Genomic DNA, 27776 nt, shown 5'->3' on the forward strand with positions numbered 1-27776 from the left:
TATTTTTAAAATGATCATGGTAAAGAATACATAATTATATGACAACATTGTGAGCCAATGATTGTATAACATGGTTGGACTATACCTAGTGTGGATATTTCTCAATAGAAATTTTTTTATTAAATTTTATAAAAATATTAAATATTGTGAACTCAGTAATTCACAACAGGCTTTCATGAGTTTACTCAATGTTGTATGCCTCAATCTTAAACTGCCCCTCCATCTTTAAATTGAAATTATCATTATTCTCGGTCTTGACTCCTTCCTTGGGTTTTTCATCAGCCATGGAGTTAGCCTGAGTCTCCTCAACTGCTGCTTCACAAACATGGGTGCCAGGTCCACACTGGCACCACACTGTTATGTGCCTCCACCCTTTTACTTTTGATTTGTACTCAAATTTCAAGTGTGCCTCATGTAAGCAACATATATTTGCTTTCTTATCCAATCTGACAAACTCTGCCTTTTAATGGGGATATTTAGACCATGTTCTTTAAATATGACTACTGATATATTGTGATATTAGGTACTGGCATCAAATTGGCCAATGATGATGCCCAGTTGGTCTGGTGAGGCAAGCATTGGCTGACAGTTGCTGTAACCATATTTCATGGCTGGGTGATAAACTGGAAGGCTGGTGTATTAAATTATCAGTCAGTTGACTGCATCTGTGGCTGATTATATCTGTAATCAACTAAGGTTGTCTCCTACCAATGAGATAATCCAATTGGTTGGAGGTCTTTAAGGGAGAAGAGAAACTTTTTCACTGCCACTTCAGCCACTGAACCTCTCCTGTAGAGTTCGTCCATGCCCTTCATCAGAGCTGCCAGCTTCACAGCCAGCTTCCATTCCCAAGACTGCATGAGACACCTTTATAAATCTCATATATACAGATATCTCCTACTGGTTCTATTTCTCTAGAGAGCCCTGACAAATATATATGGTTAAACTTAAACCTTTCATCTTGAGTTCTGTACTCTCTCACATATTGCTTCTTTGTTCTTTAATCCTCTTTTCCTGCCTTCTTTTGGATTGACTGAATATTTTAAATCATTTTATTCTATCTATTTTGTTGGCTTATTTAGCTATATTTTTTGTTTTTTTATTTTTATGGTTAACCATCACAGTTTACTTTCAAATAATATTATGTTTCATGCTTAGTATAAAACCTTATAAAAGTATACGTCCATTTCTCCCCTCTCAACCTTTGTGATTTCCGCCATATATTTTACTTTTACATATGATGTGAATGCTGCAGTAAACTGTTATTATGTTCCTTAAAATGTTGTTTTGGTTTTTTAATTGCTGCTGGAATGCAATATACCCAAAACGGAATGGCTTTTAAAAAGGAAATTCATTAAGCTACAAATTAACAGTTCTAAGGCCATAAAAATATCCAAACTAAGGCAGTCTGAGAAAGATACCTTGACTCAAGAATGGCCTATGTCTGTCAATGGGAAGGCACATGATGGCCAGTGCTGATTCTTATTCCCAGTTCTGTGGCTTCCAGCTTCTGAGTCCAGTGGCTTCTTTTCTAAGCATCTGTAAGCCTTCACTTCACTTCTTTGGGGCAAAACTCTGGGTTCTGGCTTGCTTAGCATCCCACAGGAAGGCACATGGTGACATCTGCTGGGCTCTGCATTGCTAAATGTCTGCTTCTAGGCATCTGCTTTGTCAGCACTCCAAACATCTCAAAATGTCTACATCTCTGTGAGCTCTCAAGCCATTGTTCTCCAAGTATCTGAGCTTTTTTCAAACCATTTTCCTTTTAAAGAACTCCAGTAAACTAATCAAGACCCACCTTGAAGGGTGGAGTCAAATCTCCATCTAATCGAAGGGTCACATCAACAACTGGGTGTGTAACATTTCCATGGAAAAAATCCAATCAAAGTTTCCACCCTAAACAATAGGTCTGCCTCCACGAGACTGGGTCAGGAAAGAAAACATGGCTCTAGTGGGGTGCATAACAATTTCAAACTAGCACAATTGTCAATTGTCTTGTAAAGAGATTTAAATAATAAGGAAAAAAGTCATATATTTACCCACATAGTTACCATTTCAAGTGCTCTTCTTTCTTTAATGTAGATCCAGATCCCATCTGGTGTCATTTTCCTTCTGCCTAAAGGAATTCCTTTAACATTTCTTATAGCACAAGCTGGATAACGATAAATTCTTTCAGCTTTTGTATGTTTGAAAAAGCCTTTATTACACCTTGGCTCTGAATAGTATTTTCACTCGGTACAGAATTCTAAGTTCAAAGCTTTTCACTTCAGTACTTTAAAGATGTTGCTCCACTGTCTTCTCATTTGCATTATTTCCAATAAGAAATCAGCTGTTATTCCTATCTTTGTTCTGCTGTATGTAATATATGTTTATCTTCTTTTGCTGCTTTTAAAATTTTCTTATCACTGTTTTCTTATCACCGTTTCTTATCACAATTAAACAATTTGATTATCTTATGCCGTGGAGTAGTTTATATCATGTTTTGTGTGACTGAGTTATAAGATATAAGGTTTTCATCAAATGTGGAAAATCTTTGGCCATTATTTCTTCAAATATCTTTATTACCCCCACCTTGGCTCGCTTCAGAGACCCCAATCATACGTGTAGTAGATCACCTCTAATTATGCCACAGCTCACCAATGTTCCATTTACTTTTTAAATTCTCTTTTATCTCTCTTGCATTTCTGGTAGTTTCTATTCTCACATGCATGCACTAATCAATTCTGAGCTGAATAATTGAGGAGAACCATCTATAGCTCTCTGAAATTCTGTCTGTATGCAGTTCTCTTCTCTCCTGTACTCTGTCTTGTGAATTCTAGTAACTTTGGTTTCACAAGAATCTCAGCTTCATCTCCTCAATTCAGGAAGTCTACCTGGTTCTACATGGGTTCCGCAACCTGCACTTTAGCCTGAAAACCCTCTGAAGGCACTAAGCTAGAAAAATCACAGGACTCACCTTGTTTATTCCACTCTCTCATAAAGCACTGTCCTACATTTCCTGATGTCCAATAACTTTCTCTATTATTTCAGATATTTTACCTGTTTCTTGGTTATTTCAGCTGGGAGAGTAAATCCAGTCCCTGTTCTCCAACTTGGCTAGAGGCATAAGTTCTAGCACTATATATTTTGATTGAGTAAAACCTGTGGTTTCAAAAACATAGCATTTCTATTTTGGATCTATGTTTTAATTTCCTTGGCTGCTCAAGTAAATACCATGTAATAGATTGGCTTAAACAATACAAATTTATTAGCCCAGCTTTTTGAGACTAGGAAAAGTCAATCAAGGCACCATCAAGGCAATGCAAAAGACTGGCATTCTGTAGCTGGATGCTAGTGATTATTAGTCCCTGACCCCTGTCACATGGCAATGCACATGGTGGCCTCTCCTGGCCTCTCCTTTCTCTTCTGGGTTACAACAACCTTCAGCTTTTTCTATCCCAAGCTTTCTCTCACATCTGTCCAAATTTCATTCTGCTTATAAAGGACTACAATAATAGGATTAAGGCCTTTCTTGATTGAGGTGGGCCACATCATAACGGAAAAACTTCATCAAAAGGTTCCTCTTGACTTCCAATTTAATCAGCCAAGGCCTCAATCTTAAGGCTTGCCCTTATGAAACCTATCTCTGAATAGCAAACTTAACTTAAATTAGTGCCTAAGAGTCATCTCCAGAAAATCTCCACTGTTACACAAATGTGGTCTCTCTCTAAGCCAAACTCTAAACTTTTCCCTTATGTGGGACATAATTTGAAGAGTATAAGCCTGGCTGTGGCATTGTGAAACATAACTGGTTTGGGGATCGCAGGACATAACTGGCCTGACATTGCAGGACATAACTGGCCCTGGTATCATGGATTAGTTGAACAAAAGAGGGGAAAGAAAAAGAGTTTCAATGGCTAAGAGATTTTAAACTGAGTTGAGAGGTCATTCTGGAGGTTACCCTTAGGCAAGTTTCAGCCAGATATTGCAAACTGCCACAGTATGGCTTGCTGCCAACCACTGTACTCCTGGAAACCCTAAAAGATGTACTGAACTCTATAAAATTTTACATATTAAGTTTGTTTTTCAGATTCTTAAAATCTCCAGATTGTTCCAATACCAGAGGAGGTCTGAAACTTAAAAATACTGGACTTTCCAAGAACAACCAATTTTATCCTTTATCCCTGTGCCCCTTAATGACAACACTCGTTTTCAGTCTTGAAGTGTTAGAGTCATAGCCCAAATATCCCTCAAGATAGAGAAATAATTGTCAAATAAGAGGGAGGAATTGTAATTGAGAAATCAGTATTTAAGGGATGATTTTGATTACTGAATCATTATATAGATATTCCTTTTTGTTTTCTGGTATGTTGGAGTAGACAGGGGGAAATACCTGAAGTCTCTAAACTGTGAACAGCTACCTTGATCTCTGATAATGATTGTACAGCCTTTATCTTCTGCCTCTGTGACTGTAAAAACCTTGTGACTAACCTTCATTTATACCAGTTACCCAGTCTTTCAACATAGAGTCTTGTAATCATTAAAGACAGCCCCTAATGTTTAATAATGAAGGGTTTTCGGACAGGCCAGAACTGAACCACGACAAAATGGGCCACCCGACCTGCTCAGAAACTTAGACTTTAACCTTCAAGTCACCTATACCTCATTTTAATACTCTGCCATTTTCTAAGTGTATTAGTTAGGGTTCTCTAGAGAAACAGAATCAACAGGAAACACTCACAAATATAAAATTTATAAAGTGTCTTACATGACCATGGGAATGCAGAGTCCAAAATCCACAGGGCAGGCTGTGAAGCTGACAATTCTGATGGAAGGTCTCAATGAATTCCACAGGAGAGGCTTGCCAGCCAAAGTAGGAAGAGAGCCTGTCTCCTCTGAATCCTCCTTAAAAGGTTTCCAGCGATTAGACTGAGCATCACTTTCACTACAGCAGACAATCCCCTTGGCTGATTACGAATGGAATCAGCTGTGGATGCAACTGACGTGATCATGATTTAATTCTATGAAATGTCCTCATCACAACAGACAGGACAGCACTTGCCCAACCAGCCAAACAGGTACCACCACTTGGCCAAGTTGATACAAGAATGGGACCATGACAGTCCACCCCTTGTCAACTTGGCAGCTATATATATCACCTTGAACCATACCTAATTTCTAAATAAAAACATTAAAACACACAATTTTTCTTTCACCTAACAATACTCAACCGCTCTGCATATAACTGGAAACACATTAAATCTCTCCAGAATAGGGTGCAAGTCCTTGGGTAATATTCATTCTTAAACTTGATATCTTACAATTTGAATAGTATAACAGGAACAAAACAGCATCACAGTCCTCATTTCTGTAACTGATCACATGGTCACAGTCCATATTTATCACTACCTTCTTCCACTACCCATTCCATGTTCCCTTTACCCCTCAGCAAGCACTTCAGCTGGCTCTGGTTCTTTGCCTGGTGGGGTGACCCAAACCTTCATTCCTGAAGTTTCAGACCCATTGGTAGTCCTGCCCAGCTTGGGCTGTTGCAGTTCTCCATTTATTTTAACCACAGGGCATGGTAGTACTGAAAGACACCCTAGGGGGATATCCTATATTCCAAGAAAACTCTTCTTTACTTCCATTGTATAGTTACAGTCCTATTTCCCCCCGATAGTCAGGGTCAATAACCCTAGATAATAATGCAATCTCCTTCTTGGCTTGTTGACTCAGGGGCATGAGTAGCCCAGGTGACCAGGTGGCAGTCTTAGATTCCAGTTCAATGGAATCATTGTTGTTTCTCTTGGGAGAAGCACTCCCTCTTTTGGAACTAAAGCCTGTAGACCAGCAGAGCTCAGGGTTGCAGGGACAGGAAGCAAAAATTTTCCTAGTGGATCACTAGGGGTAATAGTGAGTGGTACCACATACATTTCCAGCCCATGGTTCCTGGACCCACGGATTCCGGCTATGGGAGAAACAGCACCATACAATGGAGGCTGATTCAGAGCATATGCAGCTTCCTGGAGAACATTACTCTAGCCTTTCAAGGTATTGCCACCTAGTTGGCACCGTAATTTGAGTTTTCAAAAGGCCATTCGACCGTCCTATCAATCCAGCTGCTTCTGGGTGATGGGGAACATGGTAAGACCAGAGAATTCCATGAGCATGTGCCCATTCCTGCACTTCATTTGCTGTGAAGTGTGTTCCTTGAGCAGAAGCAACGCTATGTGGAATACCATGATGATGGATAATACATTCTATAAGCCCACGGATGGTAGTTTTGGCAGAAGCACTGCGTGCAGGGAAAGCAAACCCATATCCAGAGTATGTACCTATTCCAGTTAGAACAAATTGCTGCCTCTTCCATGAAGAGAGTGGTCCGATATAATCAACCTGCCACCATGTAGCTGGCTGGTCACCTCGGGGTGCCATACTGGAGGCTGAGTGTGGGTCTCTGCTACTGGCAGAGTGGGCACTCAGCAGTGGCTGTAGCCAAGTCACCCTTGGTGAGTGGAAGTCCATGTTGCTGAGCCCATGCATAACATCCATCCCTACCACCATGAGCACCTTGCTCATGAGCCCATTTGGCAATGACAAGAGTTGCTGGGGAAAGAGGCTGACTGGTATCCACAGCATGGGTCATCTTATCCACTTGATTATTAAAACCTTCCTCTGCGGAAGTCACCCTCTGGTGCACATTCACATGGGACACAAATATGTTCAGGTTTTTAGCCCACTCAGAAAGGTCTATCCACATACTTCTTCCCCAGACCTCTCTGTCACCAATTTTCCAATTCTGGTCTTTCCAAGTCCCTGACCATCCACACAAACCATTAACAACAGCCCATGAGTCAGTATACAAATGCACCTCTGGCCAGTTTTCCTTCCAAGCAAAATGAACAACCAGGTGCACTGCTCAAAGTTCTGCCCACTGCGAGGATTTCCCCTAACCACTGTCCTTCAAGGACACCCCAGAAAGGGGTTGTAGTGCTGCAGCTGTCCACTTTCAGGTGGTACCTGCATATCGTGCTGAACCATCTGTAAACCAGGCCCGAGTTTTCTCTTCCTCAGTCAATTCACTGTAAGGAACTCCCTAAGAGGCCATAGCTCTGATCAGGGAAAGAGAGGGTAATATGGCAGGAGTGGAGACAATGGGCATTTGGGCCACTTCTTCATGTAACTTACTTGTGCCTTCAGGACTTGTTCTGGCCCTATCTCGTATATACCATTTTGAATTTATAATAGAGTGCTGCTGCACACCCCCAACTTTATGGCTTGGTGGGTCAGACAACACCCAGCTCATGACAGGCAACTCAGGTCTCATGTTACCATGAGACCTCAGGTCACCAACTCTAACTTGGTGGCTCATGGTTAAGCATTCAGTCTCTACTAAGGCCCAGTAGCAGGCCAAAAGCTGTTTCTCAAAAGGAGGGTAGTTACCTGCAGCAGATGGTAAGGCTTTGCTCCAAAATCCTAAGGGTCTGCATTGTGATTCTCCTACAGGGGGCCTGCCAAAGGCTCCAGACAGCATCTCTACTTGCCACTGACACTTCCAGAAGCATTGGATCATACGGCCAATGCTTTCCAAACAGGAAAGTTGAATGGAACCATGGGCTGGTCTGTAAACTGTCTGTAAACTGTCTCAAGTCTGGAAATTGATTAAGGGGCTGTGACTCTGTGTTTTTGTAATTCAGGTGAGACTTCTGTTCACTTCGCCCAGAACTCTTTTGTTCATATAGCTCAAACAAGAATTTAGTAGACTGCCCTTCTATTGTATTTCTAGGTACCCCATGATTTACTAGCCAATGCCACAAATCTCTGCAAGTCATATAATTTTGATGCCTGCTTTGAGTTTGCTGTCTGTATAATAGCCACATCTACCCTGTCTTTGGCGATTAAGTGCTGCCACCTGGCTTCTGCCAACTCGGAATCCAGTCATCCCCATTGTGTTTAAGGATTCCAGCTCAGTGACAGCAGTTCCTACAGTAATATCTGACCTACAGAGAAGTGCAACTACAGAATTGTTCAGGGATGATGGTGCTAGTTTCACAAATTTATTTCTCACTGTTCTGGTAAAAAGTGCATCCTCCGGACATTCCTGGGGTGTAAGAGCAGGCTTCGCATGATAAATTCACTCTAACATTCCAATCTCTCTAAGCCTCTGGATCCTCTCATCTACATTATATCAGGGCAGTTCTGGCATTTCAACCTCAGGTAATGTTGGCCACCTTTTGATCTATGTTTCAACCAGCCATCCAAGCAAACTGTTAATACCTTTTCTAACCCCTCCAGCTATAACAATGTATGCAGAATCTCTGCTTAATGGGCCCATATCAATAAATTCAGTCTGATCTAGCCTTATATTCCTCCCACCATTATCCCACACCCTTAAAATCCATTGCCACACATATTCCCCTGATTTCTGTTTATATAAATTGGAAAACTCATAGTTCTTTTGGAGTATAACGTACCTCCTCATGTGTGATACTTTGCAGCTCACATTTAGGGTCCTATTGGGACTTTAGTCTAGTTATAGGTCTGGAAGAAATGAGGGGTGGTGGGGGTGGGTCATGAAAAGATTTAGAAATACCTTCCAAGCCATTTGGAGTTTCATCTGGTGGAACAGGATTAATCACTCTACGGCTAATCCCTTCAGGAGGAGGTTGGGTGGCCAGTTCCTCAAGGCAGGCTGGAGGTGGGGTGGCTATGTCCTCAGGGCAGACTATTACAGTGTTTTCTAGAGAAGACTCAGCATGACCTAGGGTTTCAACCTTACCCCCGACATCATTATCCATCCATATGTCACTATCCCATTTTCAGGGTCCCACTCCTTTCCAATCAATGCCCTCACTTTAATGGAAGACACCATGCAACACTGATATTTCAGTTTACGTTGTAAAGTTGGTACTCTAACAATAAGATTCTGAGTCTGATTTTCAGAGATCTCCAGTCTACAGCTACAGGAAATAAGATTTTCCTTCAGGATACTCAAAGAAACTTTACATCTGTCAGATGGCACTTAAGCTTCTCATTTGAAGCCTTAAGCCCATCCCTTTCACTCCTTAATGTAGCCAGTGTATCTAACAACAACCAGCCAACATCTCTATACCTCTTATTTCCACAAAACTCTGTAAAGGTATCAAAAACATTATCCCTCAGAGCCTGGCTTCGTACAAGTGAATTATTAGGAGAATTGAATGGTGATATTTTGACTCTTTTGCCAACTCACTTCATAGATTGTGAGTGTCATTCTGATTATAGGAATCAGAGTCCTTAGTGATTTGAGTAGAGTCAGAGGAGAAAACCATTCATAAAAACCCATTATTAAGATTGTGTTTCTTCACTGCCTGACTTTAAGGCATATTATGAAGCCACAGTGGTCAAAACAGCATGGTACTGGCATAAAGATAGATACCTCGACCAATGGAATCGAATAGAGTGCTCAGATATAGACCCTCTCATCTATGGACATTTGATCTTTGATAAGGCAGTCAAGCCAACTCACCTGGGACAGAACAGTCTCTTCAATAAATGGTGCCTAGAGAACTGGATATCCATATGCAAAAGATTGAAAGAGGACCCGTATCTCACACCCTATACAAAAGTTAACTCAAAATGGATCAAAGATCTAAACATTAGGTCTAAGACCATAAAACAGTTAGAGGAAAATGTAGGGAGATATCTTATGAATCTTATAATTGGAGGCGGTTTTATGGACCTTACACCTAAAGCAAGAGCACTGAAGAAAGAAATAAATAAATGGGAGCTCCTCAAAATTAAACACTGTTGTGCATCAAAGAACTTCATCAAGAAAGTAAAAAGACAGCCTACCCAATGGGAGACAATATTTGGAAACGACATATCAGATAAAGGTCTAGTATCCAGAATTTATAAAGAGATTGTTCAACTCAACAACAAAAAGACAGCCAATCCAATTACAAAATGGGAAAAAGACTTGAACAGACACTTCTCAGAAGAGGAAATACAAATGGCCAAAAGGCACATGAAGAGATGCTCAACGCCCCTGGCCATTAGAGAAATGCAAATCAAAACCACAATGAGATATCATCTCACACCCACCAGAATGGCCATTATCAACAAAACAGAAAATGACAAGGGCTGGAGAGGATGTGGAGAAAGAGGCACACTTATCCACTGTTGATGGGAATGTCAAATGGTGCAACCATTGTGGAAGGCAGTTTGGCGGTTCCTCAAAAAGCTGAATATAGAATTGCCATATGACCCAGCAATACCATTGCTAGGTATCTACTAAGAGGACTTAAGGGCAAAGACACAAACGGACATTTGCACACCAATGTTTATAGCAGCATTATTTATAATTGCAAAGAGATTGAAACAGCCAAAATGTCCATCAACAGACGAGTGGCTAAACAAACTGTGGTATATACATATGATGGAATATTATGCAGCTCTAAGACAGAATAAACTTATGAAGCATGTAATAACATGGATGGACCTAGAGAACATTATGCTGAGTGAGACTAGCCAAAAACTAAAGGACAAATACTGTATGGTCTCACTGATAAGAACCGACATTAGTGAATAAACTTGGAATATGTCGTTGGTAACAGAGACCATCAGGAAATAGAAATAGGGTAAGATAAGGGTAATTGGAGCTGAAGGGATACAGACTGTGCAACAGGACTGGATACAAAAACTCAGAACTGGACAGCACAATACTACCTAATTGTAATGTAATTATGTCAAAACATTGAATGAAGCTGCAGGTGAGGTATAGGTTTGTTTGTTTGTTTTTTTCTCTATTATCATTTTATTTCTTATTCTGTTGTCTTTTTATTTCTTTTTCTAAATCGATGCAAATGTACTAAGAAATGATGAATATGCAACTATGTGATGATATTAAGAATTACTGATTGTATATGTAGAATGGAATGATTTCTAAATGTTTTGTTAGTTAATTTTTTTTAATTAATAAGAAAAAAAAAGGATTGTGTTTCTTAAACCATTCCTGATATCAAGTTGTATTAGTTAGGGTTCTCTAGAGAAACAGAATCAACAGGGAACTCTCGCAAATATAAAATTTATAAAAGTGTCTCACATGACCACAGAATGCAGAGTCCAAAATCCACAGGGCAGGCTGTGAAGCTGACAATTCCGATGGAGGGCCTGGACGAACTCTACAGGAGAGGCTTGCCAGCCAAAGTAGGAAGAGAACCTGTCTCTTTTGAATTCCCCTTAAAAGGCTTCCAGTGATTAGACTGAGCATCACTCATTGCAGAAGACACTCCCCTTGGCTATTTGATTACAAATGGAATCAGCTGTGGATGCAGCTGATGTGATCATGATTTAATTCTATGAAATGTCCTCATTGCAATGGAAAGGACAGCACTTGCCCACCAGACAAACAGGTACCACCACTTGGCCAAGTTGACACATGAACCTGACCATGACATTAAGCATGACCTAAGTCATTTGACTAAGCATGTAATCAATCTACACATGCTCAATAATTAAATCACCTCTAATTATATCAGCAGGGGCCATTACGCTTATTATCCTAAACCCTGCTCATATTTTAATTCTATAAAATTTCAGAATTATTATAGTTTGATGAGACAGATTTTGGTCCAATAGGCCATCTGCTCTCTTACTACGCACCCAGTAATAAACACTTTCTCTCTTTGGGGGAAGAAAAGGTCTCTCTTACAATGGGTTCACACCAATAGGAATGGATTATGTTTAAAAACATGTTTTTCTTGGGTTCATGATGTCCAAACTATCACAACCTACAAAATAATAATTTCATTTGCCTCAATCTAATGTTATACTCTTTTCAAAGAATACTAGAGATTTTTATTAAAAATTTAAATATTTGACATGCCTTAGCCTTGGAAAACCTATTAAGACTGGTTTTAGGATTGTACACAAACCATTAGGATTGTACACAAACCATTACAAATACCTTATAAGGCACCTTGTTGTCACAGTAGCCATCTGATTTTAACCTCTCATTCTATTTGCTACAGTCACAAATTTTACCTTATTGACAGTTAAAACCTCAATTCGGATATAAAAGCATCAACCATTCCCTACATATAAATTTCCTTCGATCAAAAGTCAGAATAGACATTCCCCCCAAGATCCCTATAGACTGAGAGGAGGAGGTATTACAGAGAAAATCCCAAATGGGATTTAAAAAGGAGAATGGCTACTGAATCATTATATTAATATTCCTTCTAGCCTCCAGTGTTTTGGAGCAACTAGAAGGAAAATTCTGAGATTATGGAATGTAGCCATAACAAACTCTGAGATCTGTAACTACTTGTTGAAGTGCGCTTTGCAAATCATTGCTTCTTTTTTGCTTTGTATATATGCTATATTATACAATAAAAAACATTTTTAAAATTCCCTTCCATCTAGTTAAATTCATCATACATCACTTGCGATGAAAAAGTGTCACTAATGACTTATCTATCGTTCTAGAATTTTCAAAACTAAAAAAGTAAATTCACTTAAAAACCTTGTAGTCTTTATAATTAGGGATTAAAAGATTAGGAAGAAGAAAATCAAGATAAAGAAAAACTTGTCAATCTACACCCCATTTTCTTGTACAGTCAACCCACACAAATCCCAAAATCATCACAACAAAAGGTATGGGTATATAACCTCTTTTTGGGTGCCCCTATAAAAAAAAATCCTATTTCTTAGAACATGGTAGGTGATTCTATGAAGTAGGTTTAAGTATGGTTCTAAACCATTTCATTATAAGCCACGAACTATCTAAATTTGACACCTATTATTTAAAAATTTTAAAGCCAGAATTCATGACTCAGGGAAGAAAATGAAATAAAAAGCACTGAGGTCCTTACATATATGTTTGTTTACCTAAACTGAGATATATTTGTACATATGTATACCTAAACTACCATGTATACAGAGCAAACTGAGCATACAAGGAGTGATTTGGTGACTGGGGATTGAGATAGCTCAAAGACTTTAATCATATTCCTTTATATATCTCTAAAATTTCAACCACGAAAATTTATTACCTATTCAAAAATATTAAAATAAATAAATGAAGCAGGTGACGAAAATGGCCTAAATTGCAATTAGAAATAAACTGTCATCATGAATGATTACAAGTATATATATTTTGCCTTTGATTCATATAGATTATAATCTTATGACTGAAGACAGTATTTCCCAAAACTCCTTAATAAGAATCACCTGGGTTGTTTAAAACAGACTTTTGGACCTAACCTAGACTTACTGAATGAACATTTCCCAGGAAGACAATCTGCAAAAAAAGACTGCCCCCATGTATCTTATCAAAGTCAGGTAAACCTTTTAACAAAGAAGTAATGTTCATGTCTAAGAAGACTAACTATTTTGCAATTGGAGAACCCTGGAATCATTTCTTGACTCAATCATTTACCTATATCACCTTGAGTAAAGGTTTCCTTAGCCATAAAAAGAGATAATGTCTCTAGGTTTGTCATAAAGAATAATCTATGTAAAGGGTAAGGGAAAAAATCTATCTTGCTCCCTAAAAATTAAGATATCTGGCATACATTATAAAGGTTCCTAGACCATAAGCTCTTACAGCAGTCATATCTATTCTGGAACTGTAAGTGTTATTTCTAAATTCTGAGATGCTGTGCTATTTGTGTATAACCAGGTTGTTTCCTGCAACTTCAGTTATTTGTATGACACCTGAGACTCAGAGTTAGAGCGCTGAAAGTCAGCAACTTTCATAATAACCCCATACAGCAACTGTTAAAAAAAATTAAAGAAGTGATCAGACTTTATCTAGCGATGAATGAAGCTGATCTGGATAGGACTAAGGTTAATGAGAATACAGGGTAAAGGTTGATATGGTCTATATTTTAATACTTCGACTTCTGTGTGAGACCAAAGGGAGAGATGTTTATTTGCTGGAAAATTTATATTTTTGTTAGTGCACTAGTTAATTTAACTTGTATGGTCAGTTTAGTTGAACACCATAATTACATAGATTCTTGAATAGGGAGAAAAGATCTGTTGGTTTCAATAGTCAGTGTGATACCCTGCTACATCCCAGAGTAATTTGGACAGAGAATAAAAAAATATTTGCAAAGTCCCTTAAGGAACTGAGGAGAAGGGAGAAAATTCCCACCTGGGGAATTCCTGATATTCTCGCAAGCAGTGGGGGCAACCAATCTAACAGGCCAAGACGTCAGCCATGGTGCTTACCCCTATAAAACTCATTCCTGCAAAGGAGAAACTATGCCTACTGATAATTATGCCCAAGAGTCACCTCCAGAGAACCTCTTTTGTTGCACAGATTTGGCCTCTCTCTCTTTAAGCCAACACGGCAGGTATATTAGTTTGTTAAGCTGCCAGAATGCAATATACCAGAAATGGAATGGCTTTGTAAAAGGGAATTTATAAATTACAAGTTTACAGTTCTAAGGAAGTGAAACTGTCCAAATGAAGGCACCAACAAAAGGTTATCATCACTCCAGAAAAGGTGATGTCATCCAGAACACCTCTGTCAGCTGGGAAGTCATGTGGTTGGTATCTGCTGGTCCCTTGCTCCTGGGTTCTATTGCTCTCAGCCTCTGTTTCCTGGCTCACTTGGCATCTATGGGGCTTCACTTAGCTCCTCTGGACACAACTCTGGGTTCTAGGCTGCTTAGATTTCATGGGAAGGCACATGGCAACATTTGCTGGACCCTGGGTCTTGTTCTGGCTTGGAAGCAACTATTCTCCAAGTGTCTGCATCTGCTCTGAGCTCTATCCAAAATGTTTCCTCTTTTAAAGGACTCCAGTAAACTAATTATGACCCACCTGGAATGGGTAGAAGTCATATCTCCATGAAGATAATCTAATCAAAATGTTCCGTCATACACTATTGAATCAGGATTAAAACAAATAGCTGCTCTGCAAGATAGAATCAAGATTAAAACAATGGCTTTTCTGGGGTACATAATAGCTTCAAATAGCACAGCAAGCGAACACATTGTCCTCCCCACTATGTGAAACATGACTCCCAGGGGTGTAACTCTCCCTGGCAACATGGGACATGACTCTAAGGGATGATCTGGAATTCATCATGTGACTGAGAAAGACTTCTTGAGCAAAAGGGGAAAGAAAGAAATGAGACAAAATAAAGTTTCAGTGGGTGAGAGATTTCAGAGTTGAGAGGCTATCCTTGAGGTTCTTCTTATGTATTACACAGACATCCCTTTTTAGTTTATGGTGTATTGGAGTGGCAAGAGGGAAGTACCTGAAACTGTTGAAATGTATTACAGCAGCCTTGATTCTTGAAGATGACTGCAAAACTGTGTACCTTTTACAATGTGACTGTGTGATTGTGAAAATCTTGTGGCTCACACTCCCTTTATCCAAGGTAAGGACAAATAAGTAAAAAAGTAAAGACAAAAGAATAAATAATGAGGTGGGGGTGGGTTAAGGGGTAAAAAAAAAAATTGAGTAGATTACAATACTAGTGGTCAATGAGAGGGGAGGGTGTGCTGGTTTGAAACTGTTGTGTACCCCAGAAAAGCCATGTTCTTTAATCCCCAATCCTTATTATTGGGTGGAATCTTTATGATTACGTTGTTTCCATGAAGATGTGACCCACCCATGTGTGGGTGAGACCTTTTGATTAGGCGGTTTCCATGGAGACATGTCTCCTCCCATTCAGGGTGGGGATGCTTACTGGATTTCTTTAAGATGCAACAACATTTTGGAAAAAGCTTTTACAGAGATGTTTGGAGATGCAGAAAGAAAACGCCCCTGGGGAAGCCAGTTGAAACAAGAAGCCAGGAGAGAAAGCTAGCAGACATTGCCTTGTGCCTTCCCAGCTGACAAGAAACCTTGAACATCATCAGCCCTTTCTTGAGTCAAAGTATCTTTCTCTGGATGCCTTAGTTTGGAAATTTTTATGGTGTCAGAACTGTAAACTTGTAACTTAATAAATTTCCCTTATGAAAACTAACCCCTTTCTAGTATATTGTATTTCTGCAGCCTAACAAAGTAAAACAGAGGAGTAAATGGTATGGGATATTTGGGTTTTTTTCTTTTTTCTTTTTGTTTCTTTTTCTGGAGTGATGCAAATTTCTAAAAATATTCATGGTGATGAATACACAACGATGTGATGATATTGTGAGCCACTGATTGTATACTTTGGATGGACTGTATGATACCTAAAGTTATCTCAATAAAAATATCTTAAAAGATACCTGTCATATATATCTATATATGAAGCAAATATTACTTTTGTTCCCTTCTATATCCTAATTATACAATGTCGGGGTATACTTCTATCCACTTTACAAAGTTCCTGTTGAAGCACTAATAGTCTTTAATCTCCTTAAGACATATATGTGTGTATGTGTGTGTGTGTGTGTGTGTGTGTAGATAGAGACATAGATAAGTAGGAGGATAGATGGATTTCTTAGTCAGTAAACTATGGAAAAGTCTGCCCAAAAGCATCTAACTAGTTCAGTTTAGTTAGTTTATTCCTAAAAAGTATCACTCATTTCTTGATGAATATGTCCATCCAATCTCTAAAAATGTCGCTTTATTCACCTTAACAAAATGAAAAAATTACTACAATGTTGTCTTCTCTACTGCTTTACCTTAACCCAAATTATGACAATCTTAAATTAATTTCTCCAAAAAAATTTTTCTCTATTAATAGTTTTACCTCTGTTATGTTTCTTTCTCGTAATGAAGTCAACTCATATGGATCCACAAATAGTCCTGTCGGGATGTACTGCTTAATTAGGAGTCGGCAGGTCTGTAAGTCCTCAAAGTTTTCTCCAAATTTCACTTTTATTAAAAGTTCTCTGTAAGACAAGTTCATTTGAAGTAATTCTCTTCATTCAGTTGTTAAATGAGATAGTATAACACTATATTTAAATGAGAAGAAAAACTACAAGTCAAATTTATTTTTCAACCTATTATTAAGTCAAATGACATACTATGTCAGAATCACCCATTATGGCATTTTAATAAATTCGTAAGCTTCACTGTGAAAACAGGCATATATAAAAGAAAGGAATAAATTCATTTCCTGGACCATGCTCCTCCAAAATAAAAAGCAAATCCCAGAAAAAAGGGAGAAATACAGTCTAAAAACAGACATACACATACTTTCAATAAAGCTGCCAAATTACTGTGATAGGGAAAAGATAGTCTTTCCAATAATGGTACCAAAACAACTGGAGATGATTAGATATAGATCTATAGATATATAAAAATAGATATAAATATATGAACCTTGACCTCTACCTCATACTATATGTAAAATGAAACTGAAATGGATTATACAGCTAGACATGATCATTCCAGCTTTTTCTCTGAAAGCACATTCTGGACCACAATGCAGGGAAAGATATCCAAATCACAACACAGTGGTCTTGCTTAACTGAGCATTCTTTAAAGGAAGGTAACAAAATCCACAACTCAATAATGAAATATTCACAATGTTCAGCATCCAATCCTAAGTTACTAAAATAGTGACTAATCAGAAAAAGTAGGAAAAAAAAGTAAAAGAAAACATGACCAATAACCAGGAAAAAATCAGCCAATAGGAATAATGATATGACTAGATATGACAGAGTGACAGAATTAGAAAGGGACACTAAAATAGTTGTTATAAATATACCCAAAATGTTTAAGGATTTAAAGAAAAATATGAACACTATGAGAGACAGAGAAGCTATAAAAAGAACTGAATACAATTTCAAAATATGAAAAACAATTTCTGAAATGAAAAATTACTCATGTCATAAAAGCAATTAGACACTATAAAAGAAAAGATCAGTGACCTGTAGAAAAGCAATAGAATCTATCAAAATTGAAGCACAGAGAGGAAAAAAGCCAGGGGTGAGGAGCAGTCTCAGTGATCTAAAAACAATATCACATGATCTAATACATTTATCATTAAAGGTCCAGAAAAAGTAGAAAGAATTTAATGGAAAAAAAACATCTGAAGACACAGCATAAAAAAATTCTGAATTTGATGAAAAATATAAGCTCATACATATTAGAAGCTCAACAAATCCCAAACAGGAGAAATATAAAGAAAACTGCACCAAGGCATACTGTAATCCAATCAACAAAAATCAATGAAAAAGGGAAAAAAATATAAAGCAGTCATAAAAAGAAGCCCATTATATAGAGAATGACAAAAAAAAAAAAGAATAAGCCAGCAGACAATGGAATAACATATTTACAGTACTAAATAAATAAGTACTAAGAGAAAAAAGGAGTCGATCTAAATTATGTATTTTGGGGTGGGGGGAATCTTTCAAAAATCAAAGCAAAGTAAACACAAAGACAAACACAAACTAAGAGAATTGGTCCCTCAAGAAATGGTAAAGGAAGTTCTTCAGTCAGGAAAATTTGCAGATGGAAACTTGGATTACAAGAAAGAGAGAACATGAGAAATGGTAAATACATAGATGAATATAAAAGATTTTTTATCATTTTTATTTGCATTAAAATAGACTGGCTGTTTAAAGCAAAAGTGTTAATGATGTATCTTTGGATGTATAACACAAGTAAAAAAACAAAGTAAAATGTATGACAACAATAGATAGATAAAGAGTGAGAAAAAAACTTATTTGATATAAGAGCCATACATTATCCATTATATGGAATAATATGACTTGAAAGAAGACTGTGATAAATTAAAAATGCTTACTATATTTGCAGCCAATTAAAAAGGGAGACAGTGACTTCCCGTCACGTGGCGATATCTTTTTCTTTCTCACTTCTTTGACTCCTGGGTTATCTTTACAAATCCTCCAGTAACCCAGATTAAGCCCTGCTAATGACCAAAAAAAATCACCAGAGGAGGCACGGACTTTGGAACAACTAATCAAAGATGTTCATAAAATTCTACTTAATAAAATAAGTGGAGGGCCACGGTGGCTCAGCAGGCAAAAATGCTCGCCTGCCATGTCAGAGGACCCGGGTTCATTTCCCAGTGCCTGCCCATGTAAAATAAAAAATAAAATAAAATAAATAAAATAAAATAAAATAAGTGGAATAGCAAATGACATAAGGAAGATCAAGAAGACAGCCAAAGAGCAAAAAGAGGAAGGTGAAAGAATAAATATGAAAATAGTGGATATCACAGAGATTAAAGACTCAAATAAAAAACATACTAGAAGCACACAAAACCAGATTTGAAGAGACAGAAGAAAGAACAAGTGATATAGAGGACTCGATAACTGACTTCGAAGACTCAAAACAGCAAATGGCAAAAAGATGAAAAAAATTGAATTGGATCTCAGGGAAATGATGGACAAAACAAAGAATGCATATATAAGAATCACTGGTGTGCCAGAAGGAGAAGAGAGGACTAAAGGGGTAGGAAGAGTAGCTGAGGATATAATGGGGGAAAACTTCCCAACCCTCATAAAGGACATAAATATACAAGTCAAAGAAGCCCAAAGAACTCCAAACAAAATAAATCCAAATAGGCCTTCCCCAAGGCACATACTAATCAGTCTATCAAATGCTGAAGAGAAGCAGAAAATCCTGAAGTAGCAAGAGAAAAACAATCTACTACATACAAAGGAAATCAAATAAGACTGAGTTCAGACTACTCAACTAGCACCCTGGAGGCGAGAAGGCAGTGGTATGATATATTCAAGATCCTGAAAGAGAAAGACTTTCAGCCAGGAATTCTGTACCCAGCCAAATTGTCCCTCAAAATTGAGGGAGAGATTAAAGTTTTCACAGACAAAGAAGTCCTGAAAGAATTTGCCAACAAGAGACCACTGGTGGGAATGTATAATGCTACAGCCACTATGTAAGATAGTTTGTTGGTTCCTTAGGAAACTAAATATCAAGTTGCCCTATGACCTGGCAATGGCATTACTTGATACATACACAAAAGAGCTAAAAGCAGTGACACGAACAGACATTTTCAAACCAATGTTCATAGCAGCACTATCCACGATCATTAAAGATGGAAACAATCCAAATGCCCATCAACAGTCGAGCAGATTAAGAAAATGTGCTATATACATATGATGGAATATTATGTAGCAGTAAGACAAAATGACATCCTGAAGCACATGACAAGACGGATGAGCCTTGAGGACATAATGCTGAGTAAAATAAGCCAGACACAAAAGGACAGATGATGTATGATTACACTTTTATGACCATGGTAAAGGTAAAATTAGACGTTTATAATACAGAGTATAGGGCACTTAGAGATATATAGAAACTAGACATGAATGAACAGTTAGTTATGAGGCTGAACTCAAATGTAAGAAAATAGATAGAAGTGAATGTGGTTCACTAGTGGGTCTATAAGCAATATTACCGTATTGAAGGTGAATATGATTGAAAGGGGTTGTATAGACCTATATGTCCCACTGATTAATACTACAAATATAAATAAGTTCTTGCATGAACTAATTCAAAGGTATGATTCTTGTACAGAGTGTTTAAGTTCAGGATATAGGGGGAAACTGCTAATGCATGCTATGGGCTACGTTTAAAAGGAAGACATCAGCAGTACCACAGCATTATTACCAGGGGGAAATAATGGCAGAAGGGACAAGACTTAAGGGGAGATTTAGATTTCCTATTTGGTGAGGGTGTGTTTACTAGTTATCATTCTCTTGGGAACAGTGAAATTATCTAAAATTGAGAGTGCTGATGGACTTTGGACTTTGGGCATTATACATGATGCCTAATGAATGCAGATGGCTGAAGGATGCACTGACTGAGTAGTAGTAGATTGGTGAATGATGGTGTATACATATGATCGAATACTGTACTGTTACAAAAGGAATGAAGTTGTAGGGAATGCAACATTATGAATGAACCTGTGGGGCATTTGGTGAGGCAAAATAAGCCAGAAACAAAAGAACAATTCCATAGTCTCTTTTGAGAAATGCTTATAAGAAACCATGGGCCTAGACTATAAACTCTTACAGCAGTCACATTTAATCCAGAGCAGTAATTTTTATTTCTGGACTTTGAGAGACTGTTTTATATAAGTATAACACGGTATTTAGAGACAAGAATGAAGCCGATCAGGTCGGGATTAAGGTAATTCAGAATACAGGGTAAGGAAGACATTGTCTATGTTTTAGAACCTCACCTACTCTTTGCGACCAAAGGGAGAAAGGTTTAGTTTGCCAAAAACCTAAATTTTTCGTAGCACATAATCTAACTCAATCTGTCTGGATAGCTCATTTAAACAATGGAACACAGGGAGCTCAGAATAAGAATGAGGGCCTTTAATCCTGTAAGCTTAATCTAATACCTAGAAACAGCATAGAATATATTAAGCAAATAATCAAAAAGTCCCTTGAGGGATGGGAGAAAAAAATACGGAACTGTTAAACTTTACCAATGAGGAAACCCATGATACTGTGTCAAACATCAGAGGCTCCCAAATCAATAGGCCAAGCCCTTGATCTTCAGGTCTGCTCTTGTGAAGCTCATATATGTAGCAGAGAAGCTTAGTCTACCTATAGGTATGCCTAAGAGTTACTTCTGGAGGACCTCTTTTCTGGTTCATATGTGGCCTTTCTGTAAGCTGAACTCTGCAAGTGAAACTATATGCCTACTGCTATGGGACATGACAGCCAGGGGTGAAAGTCTCCCTGGAGGCATGGGAAATGACTCCCAGGGTGAAGTCTGGCCCTGGCACTGTGGGATCAATAATGCCATCCTGACCAGAGGGTAAAGAATTGTAACAAATAAGGCATCAGTGGCTAAGAGAGTTCAAATAGAATGGAGAGAGTATTTTCTGGAGGTCACTCTAAAGCAAGCTTCAGTTAGATACTGTTACATATCATAACTTGTCAAATTCCAATCAAACCATTTCAACCAATCCTAAAGAACACTCAGGACAATATATAAGATTCTACAAAAGTTCTATGCACTAGGCTAACTTTCCAGAAACCTAGAGGGCCCAGCCTCTCCAGAACATCAGCTAGTTTCATCTTCCTATTCCATATTAGTGACAGCCCCATCCAACATGAAAAAGTTAGAATTGCCTTAGCCCAAATACCCGTAAAAGAGTAGGATAAAAAGATCAAAGATGATAGTGGAGCTATACAGAGAAGGTAGAGTTTAACAAATAAGTATGATTGCTGAATCATTAAATTGATATTTCTTTTAGTCTCCAGTATCTTTGAGCAGCTAGAAGTAAAAACCTAAAATTGTGTCTTTGTAACCCATGCCAAACTCTGAAATCTGTTCTACAACTAACTGTTGCACTGTGCTTAAAAATATATTGTTTTTTATATATGTTATTTTTCACACACATACACACACAAAAAACCCAGGAACCCATCTGGAGATTGTAGCCCACGAAAAACTCTGGAATCTGTCATATAACTACTTATTGAAGCATGTTTTGAAAAGTATTGCTTCATATATACATTATGTTATACAACTTTAAAAAAAAAAACTTTTTTTTTAAAAGGAAATACAGATAGCTAAGAGGCACATGAAAAGATGCTTAGCTTCACTAGCTATGAGGGACATGCAAACCAAAATTAGGTACCACCTTACATGTACTAGAATAGCTACTGTTAAATAGGCAATTACATGTATTAGAGAGGATGTGGAGATATCAGAACACTTACTCACTGTTAGTGAGAATGTAAAATGGTAGAGCCACTGTAAAGGACAGTTTGGTGGTTCCTTATGACCCAAAAATCCCTCTACTCAGGATATACCCAGAAGAACTGAAAGCAGGGACATGAACAGACATTTGCACACTGATGTTTATAGCAGCATTATTCACAATTGTCAAAAGATGGAAACATCTCAAGTGTCCATGAACAGAAGAATAGATAAACAAAATGTAGTGTGTACATATGATGGCATACTAATCAGCAGTGAGAGGGAATCAAGTCGTGAAGCATGAGACAACATGGACGAATCTTTTTTTTAAATATTTTTATTAACAAAGCAACATACAAACACAAACACTCTTAACATACAAATATACCATACCTGGTGTACAATCAGTGGCTCACAATATCATCACACAGTTCTATATTCATCACCATGATTATTTCTTAGAACATTTGCATCTCTCCAGCAAAAGAAATAAAAAAAAAAAAAACTCATATCCCGTACCCCTTACCCCTCCCTCTCACTGACCACTAGTATTTCCATCTACCCAATATATTTTAACCTTGTTCCCCCTATTGCTTATTTTTTTGTCCTTATTTTTTACTCCTCTGTCCATACCCTAGATAAAGGGAACGCCAGACACAAGTTTTTCACAATCACACAGTCACATTGTAAATGTTTTATCTTCATACAATCATCTTCAAGACCAGGCTACAGGAGCTCAGCTCTACAGTTTCAGGAACTTCTCTCTAGCTACTCTAATACACCATAACTGAAAAGGTATATCTATATAATACGTAACAGTAACCTCCAGGATTAACCTCTTCACTCTGAAATCTCTCAGCCACTGATACTTTATTTCATTTATCTCTTTTCCCTTTTGGTCAAGAAGGCTTTCTCAATTCCTTGATGCTGGGTCCTGGCTTATCCTGGGATATCTATACCATGTTGCCAGGGAGATTCATATCTCCAGGAGTCATGTCCCATGTAGGACGGGAGGGCAGTGGGTTCCCTTGGCATGTTGGCTTAGAGAAAGAAAGATCACATTTGAGCAACAAAAGAGGTTCTCTGGGGGTGATTCTTAGGCCTAATTTTAAGTAGGCTTACCCTATCCTTTGAGGGAATAAGATTCATAGGGCAAGTCCCAAGATCAGGGGCTTGGCCTATTGATTTGATTGTCCCTACTGCTTACAAGAGTATCAAAAATTCTCCAAATAGGAACGCTGAATCTTTCCCTCATTGTCCCCTCCCCTAAGGGGATCCCCTACTACTTCTTTATTCACTGAACATAGATGAATCTTGAGGACATTATGTTAAGAGAAATAAGCCAGACACAAAGGGTCAAATATTGCATGTTCTCCCTGACATGAACTAATTATAATATGTAAATTGGTAGACATAGAATACAGGTTACCAGGAAATAGAAGGAGGCTAAACAATGGGGAGTAATTGCTTAATATATGCACAATGTTTAACCAGGGTGAACTTACACATTTGGAAACAGAGGCGATGGTACTAATTATCGTGAGAATAATTAGCAGTGCTAAATGATGTGTGAGTGTGGCGGAAAGGGGAAGTTTAGAGTCGTGTACTGTCACCAGAAGGAAATCTGATGGTTAAAACGCAGGAATGTATAACACAGTGAATCCTGCAGTGGACAATGTCTGTGATTAACTGTACAAATATAAAAAAGTTCTTTCATGAACTAGAACAGATATATGACAGTATTATAAGGAGTTAATAATAGAAGAACATGAGAAAAGGTAACTATTGCAAGTTATGGACTACATATAACAGTAATATTCTAACACTTTCATCAACAGTAACAAATGTAGCACACCAATACTATGGGTCAATAATATGGGGGATAAGGAGTATGGGAAGATTAGGGTTTCCTTTATTTTTATTTCTTTTCTGGAGTAATGAAAATGTTCTAAATTTGATCAGGGGGTTGTATGCACAACTATGCAATGATACTGTGAACCAGTGATCGTATACCTGGGATGGTTTCTATACTGTGTGAATATTTCTAAAAAAAATTGCATTTAAAAATGGAGGAAAAAAAAACTCAGTAAGATGGCAAACAGCCCTATGTAAAATGGGCAAAAGATTTAAGTAGACAATTTACAAGTGAAAACATATGAATGGTTAGTAAGCACAGGAAAAGGGGCTCAAAAACATAGTCATCAGGGAAATATAAATTAAAACAGGAAGATGGTGGAACAGAATACGTCGAGTTCACCCCTGCTCCAACGCACAGCTAGAGAAGGGACAGAAAAATGACCAGGAGAGCGATTCCAGGGCAGAAGACCTGCAAGGGTCTTCTACACCACACAAGGAGGACCTGGTGGAAAAGCAGAATTCAGATGCACAGAACCAGACCGCCAGCTAGTGCAAACAGTCTAGTGCGTCCATTTCCAGACGGAAGCCCAGAGCTGTCAGGAATGGACAGAAAGGGAGACACGGATAAGGAAGTAAACCAACCTGCATTCCTTGAACATGCTACCCTCACGTGAGCCACCCCCAACCTGCGACTCCCCCAACACCCCATGCAAGTGACCCCCATCACCCACCCCTCCTCCCTCCAAGTACTCCTTCCCAGACCCCCCCCCCCGTACATCTCTGCCCAATACCCCCAACCCGCACATATGCACAAGTCTGTTCCAGCCCAACCCACCTCACCCTTCAATTAGTGGGTGTCCCTGCCCCTCCCAAGACCTGCATACAGGCAGCTAACCCCTTGCCCCCATCTCCTCCTCCCTGCCTTCTTCAGGCAGTCACCTGTGCATCCCAGCTGCAGGTGCTTACCTTCATACCTGGGCCCCCTCCCCACTTTGTTTCTACTACTTAACTGCTCTTACAAAAGGCTTCTCAGGCTCCAACTGCCCCAGGCTTGTCTGAGACACAAAGAGGCTGGTCAAGTGAAAGGAATTAATTCCCTAGAGGCTGTGCCTTCCTGAGGAGAGGGGTGGGATCGAGCTCAGGTGGGATCCCTCCCTCAAGGAATTCAGACACCAGGGACTAGAAAACTGAAGCAATTAAAGTCAGCCTACAATCTCCCCTCTGCCTCACCCACACTGCCAGCAGGAAGAGTCTGATGAAGTTAAAGGCATTATATCACTTTATACAGGTAGGAAGCCACAGGAAGATGAGTGCCACATACTGGGCAGGACAGAAAAAGCACAGAGTTTAGAGACTTCATAGGAAAGTCTGTCAACCTGCTGGATCCCATCTCAAGGGAAACTAATACAGGTGACTCTTTCCTCCTGAGAGGAGGCCAGTCTGGTCTGGGAAAATCTGACTGGGGTCTATAATATCTAAGTAGAACCTCCTAAGGAAAAAAAAAAGGCTCCATATAGGCAGGGCAAGAAGCAAGAAAACATCTGAATAATTCTGATCCATTCTCTTTAATAGACCTATGCTACAGGTCTAGAATAAGCTGAACTGAATGCCAAAGAGAGAGAAAAAAAGCCATTCAACAAGAAAATCCTAGGTAAAAGAATGAAAACAATCTCCAGAAAAAACTAATTAAGGACATTAAATGCCTAGATGCTAGCAAAAAATAACGAGTCATACTAGGAAAACTGAAGATGTGGCCCAGTCAAAGAACAAACCAATAATCCGAATGAGATATAGGAGTTGAAACAACTAATTCAAGCTGTTTGAAGAGACATGGAAAGCCTCATCAAAAATCAAATCAACAAGTTGAGGGAGGATATAAAGAAGGCAATGGGTGAGTAAAGAGAAAATTGAATGTCTGAAAAAAAAATCAGAACTTATGGAAATGAATGGTAAAAGAAATGAAAAAAGAACAATGGAAAACTACAATGTTAGATTTCAAGAGGCAGAAAAAAGGATTAGTGGACTGGAGGATAGGACATCTGAAATCTGACAAGCAAAAGAAAATATAGGGAAAAGAATGGAAAAATATGAACAGTCACTCAGGTAACCGAATGACAACATGAAGTACACAAATATCTGTGTTGTGGGTGTCCCAGGAGAACAGAAGGGGAAACAAGGAGAAAAACTAAGGGAGGAAATTACCACTGAAAATTTCCCAACTCTTATGAAAAACTTAAAATTACAGATCCAAGCAGTGCAGTATACCCCAAACAGAATAAATCCAAATAGGCATACTCCAAGACACTTACTAATCAGAATATCACATGTCAAAGAGAGAGAGAATTTTGAAAGCAACAAGAGAAAATCAATCAATTACATACAAGAGAAGCCCAATAAGACCATGGGTATATTTCTCAGCAGTAACCATGCTGGCGAGAAGACAGTGGTATGATATATTAATGATTCTAAAAGAGAGAAACTGCCAACCAAGAATTTTATATCCAGCAAAACTGTCCTTCAAAAATGAGGGGCAAATTAAAATATTTTCAGACAAAAAATCATTGAAAGAATTTGTGACCAAGAAACCACCTCTGCAAGAAATACTAAAGAGAGCACTAGAAGCAGATGAGAAAAGACAGGAGAGAAGATGTGAAGACGAGATAGAAATGAAGGCTGTCGGTAAAGGTAGAAAGAGGGAAAAAAAATAGATATGACACATAAAATCCAAAAGGCAAAATGATGGAAGAACGTACTGCCCTTACAGTAATAACACTAAATGTTAATGGATTAAACTCACCAATCAAAAGACAGAGACTAGCAGAATGGATTTAAAAAACAGGACCCATCTATAGCTGTCTACAAGAGATACATTTTAGACCAGGACAAACATAGGTTGAAAGTAAAAGGCTGGAAAAAGGTATTTCATGCAAACAACAATCAGAAAACAGTAGAAGTAGCTATACTAATATCCAACAAATTAGACTTCAAATTTAAACAAATAAAAGAGACAAAGAAGGACACTATGTATTGATAAAAGGAACAATTCAACAAGAAGACATAACAATCATAAATATTTATGCACCAAGCCAGAGTGCTCCAAAATACATGAGGCAAACACTGAAAAGAGAAATAGACACATCTGCCATAATAGTTGGAGACTTCAATTCCCCACTCTCATCAATGGACAGAGAATCAATAAAGAAACAGAGAATTTGAATAATACAGCAAATGAACTAGACTTAGAGAACATTACACCCCACAACAGCAGGATACATCTTTTTCTCAAGTGCTCATGGATCATTCTCAAGGAGAGAACATATGCTGGGTCACAAAGCAAGTCTCCATAAATTTAAAAG

At 38.3% G+C, this 27776-nt stretch overlaps 1 protein-coding gene across 1 annotated transcript in view; it reads right to left on the reverse strand.

The window, feature by feature from the left end:
- The window catches only part of PIGX (phosphatidylinositol glycan anchor biosynthesis class X), a gene marked incomplete at its 5' end in the record, with an annotated part of 99811 nt that overhangs the window by 43640 nt on the left and 28395 nt on the right, over positions 1-27776 (reverse strand). Inside the window, 1 exon segment of the mRNA XM_077119332.1 lies at positions 16658-16799. Coding sequence (XP_076975447.1) covers positions 16658-16799 — 142 coding nt within the window.

Source organism: Tamandua tetradactyla, chromosome 10 (assembly GCF_023851605.1).
Source record: "Tamandua tetradactyla isolate mTamTet1 chromosome 10, mTamTet1.pri, whole genome shotgun sequence".
NCBI lineage: Eukaryota > Metazoa > Chordata > Mammalia > Pilosa > Myrmecophagidae > Tamandua > Tamandua tetradactyla.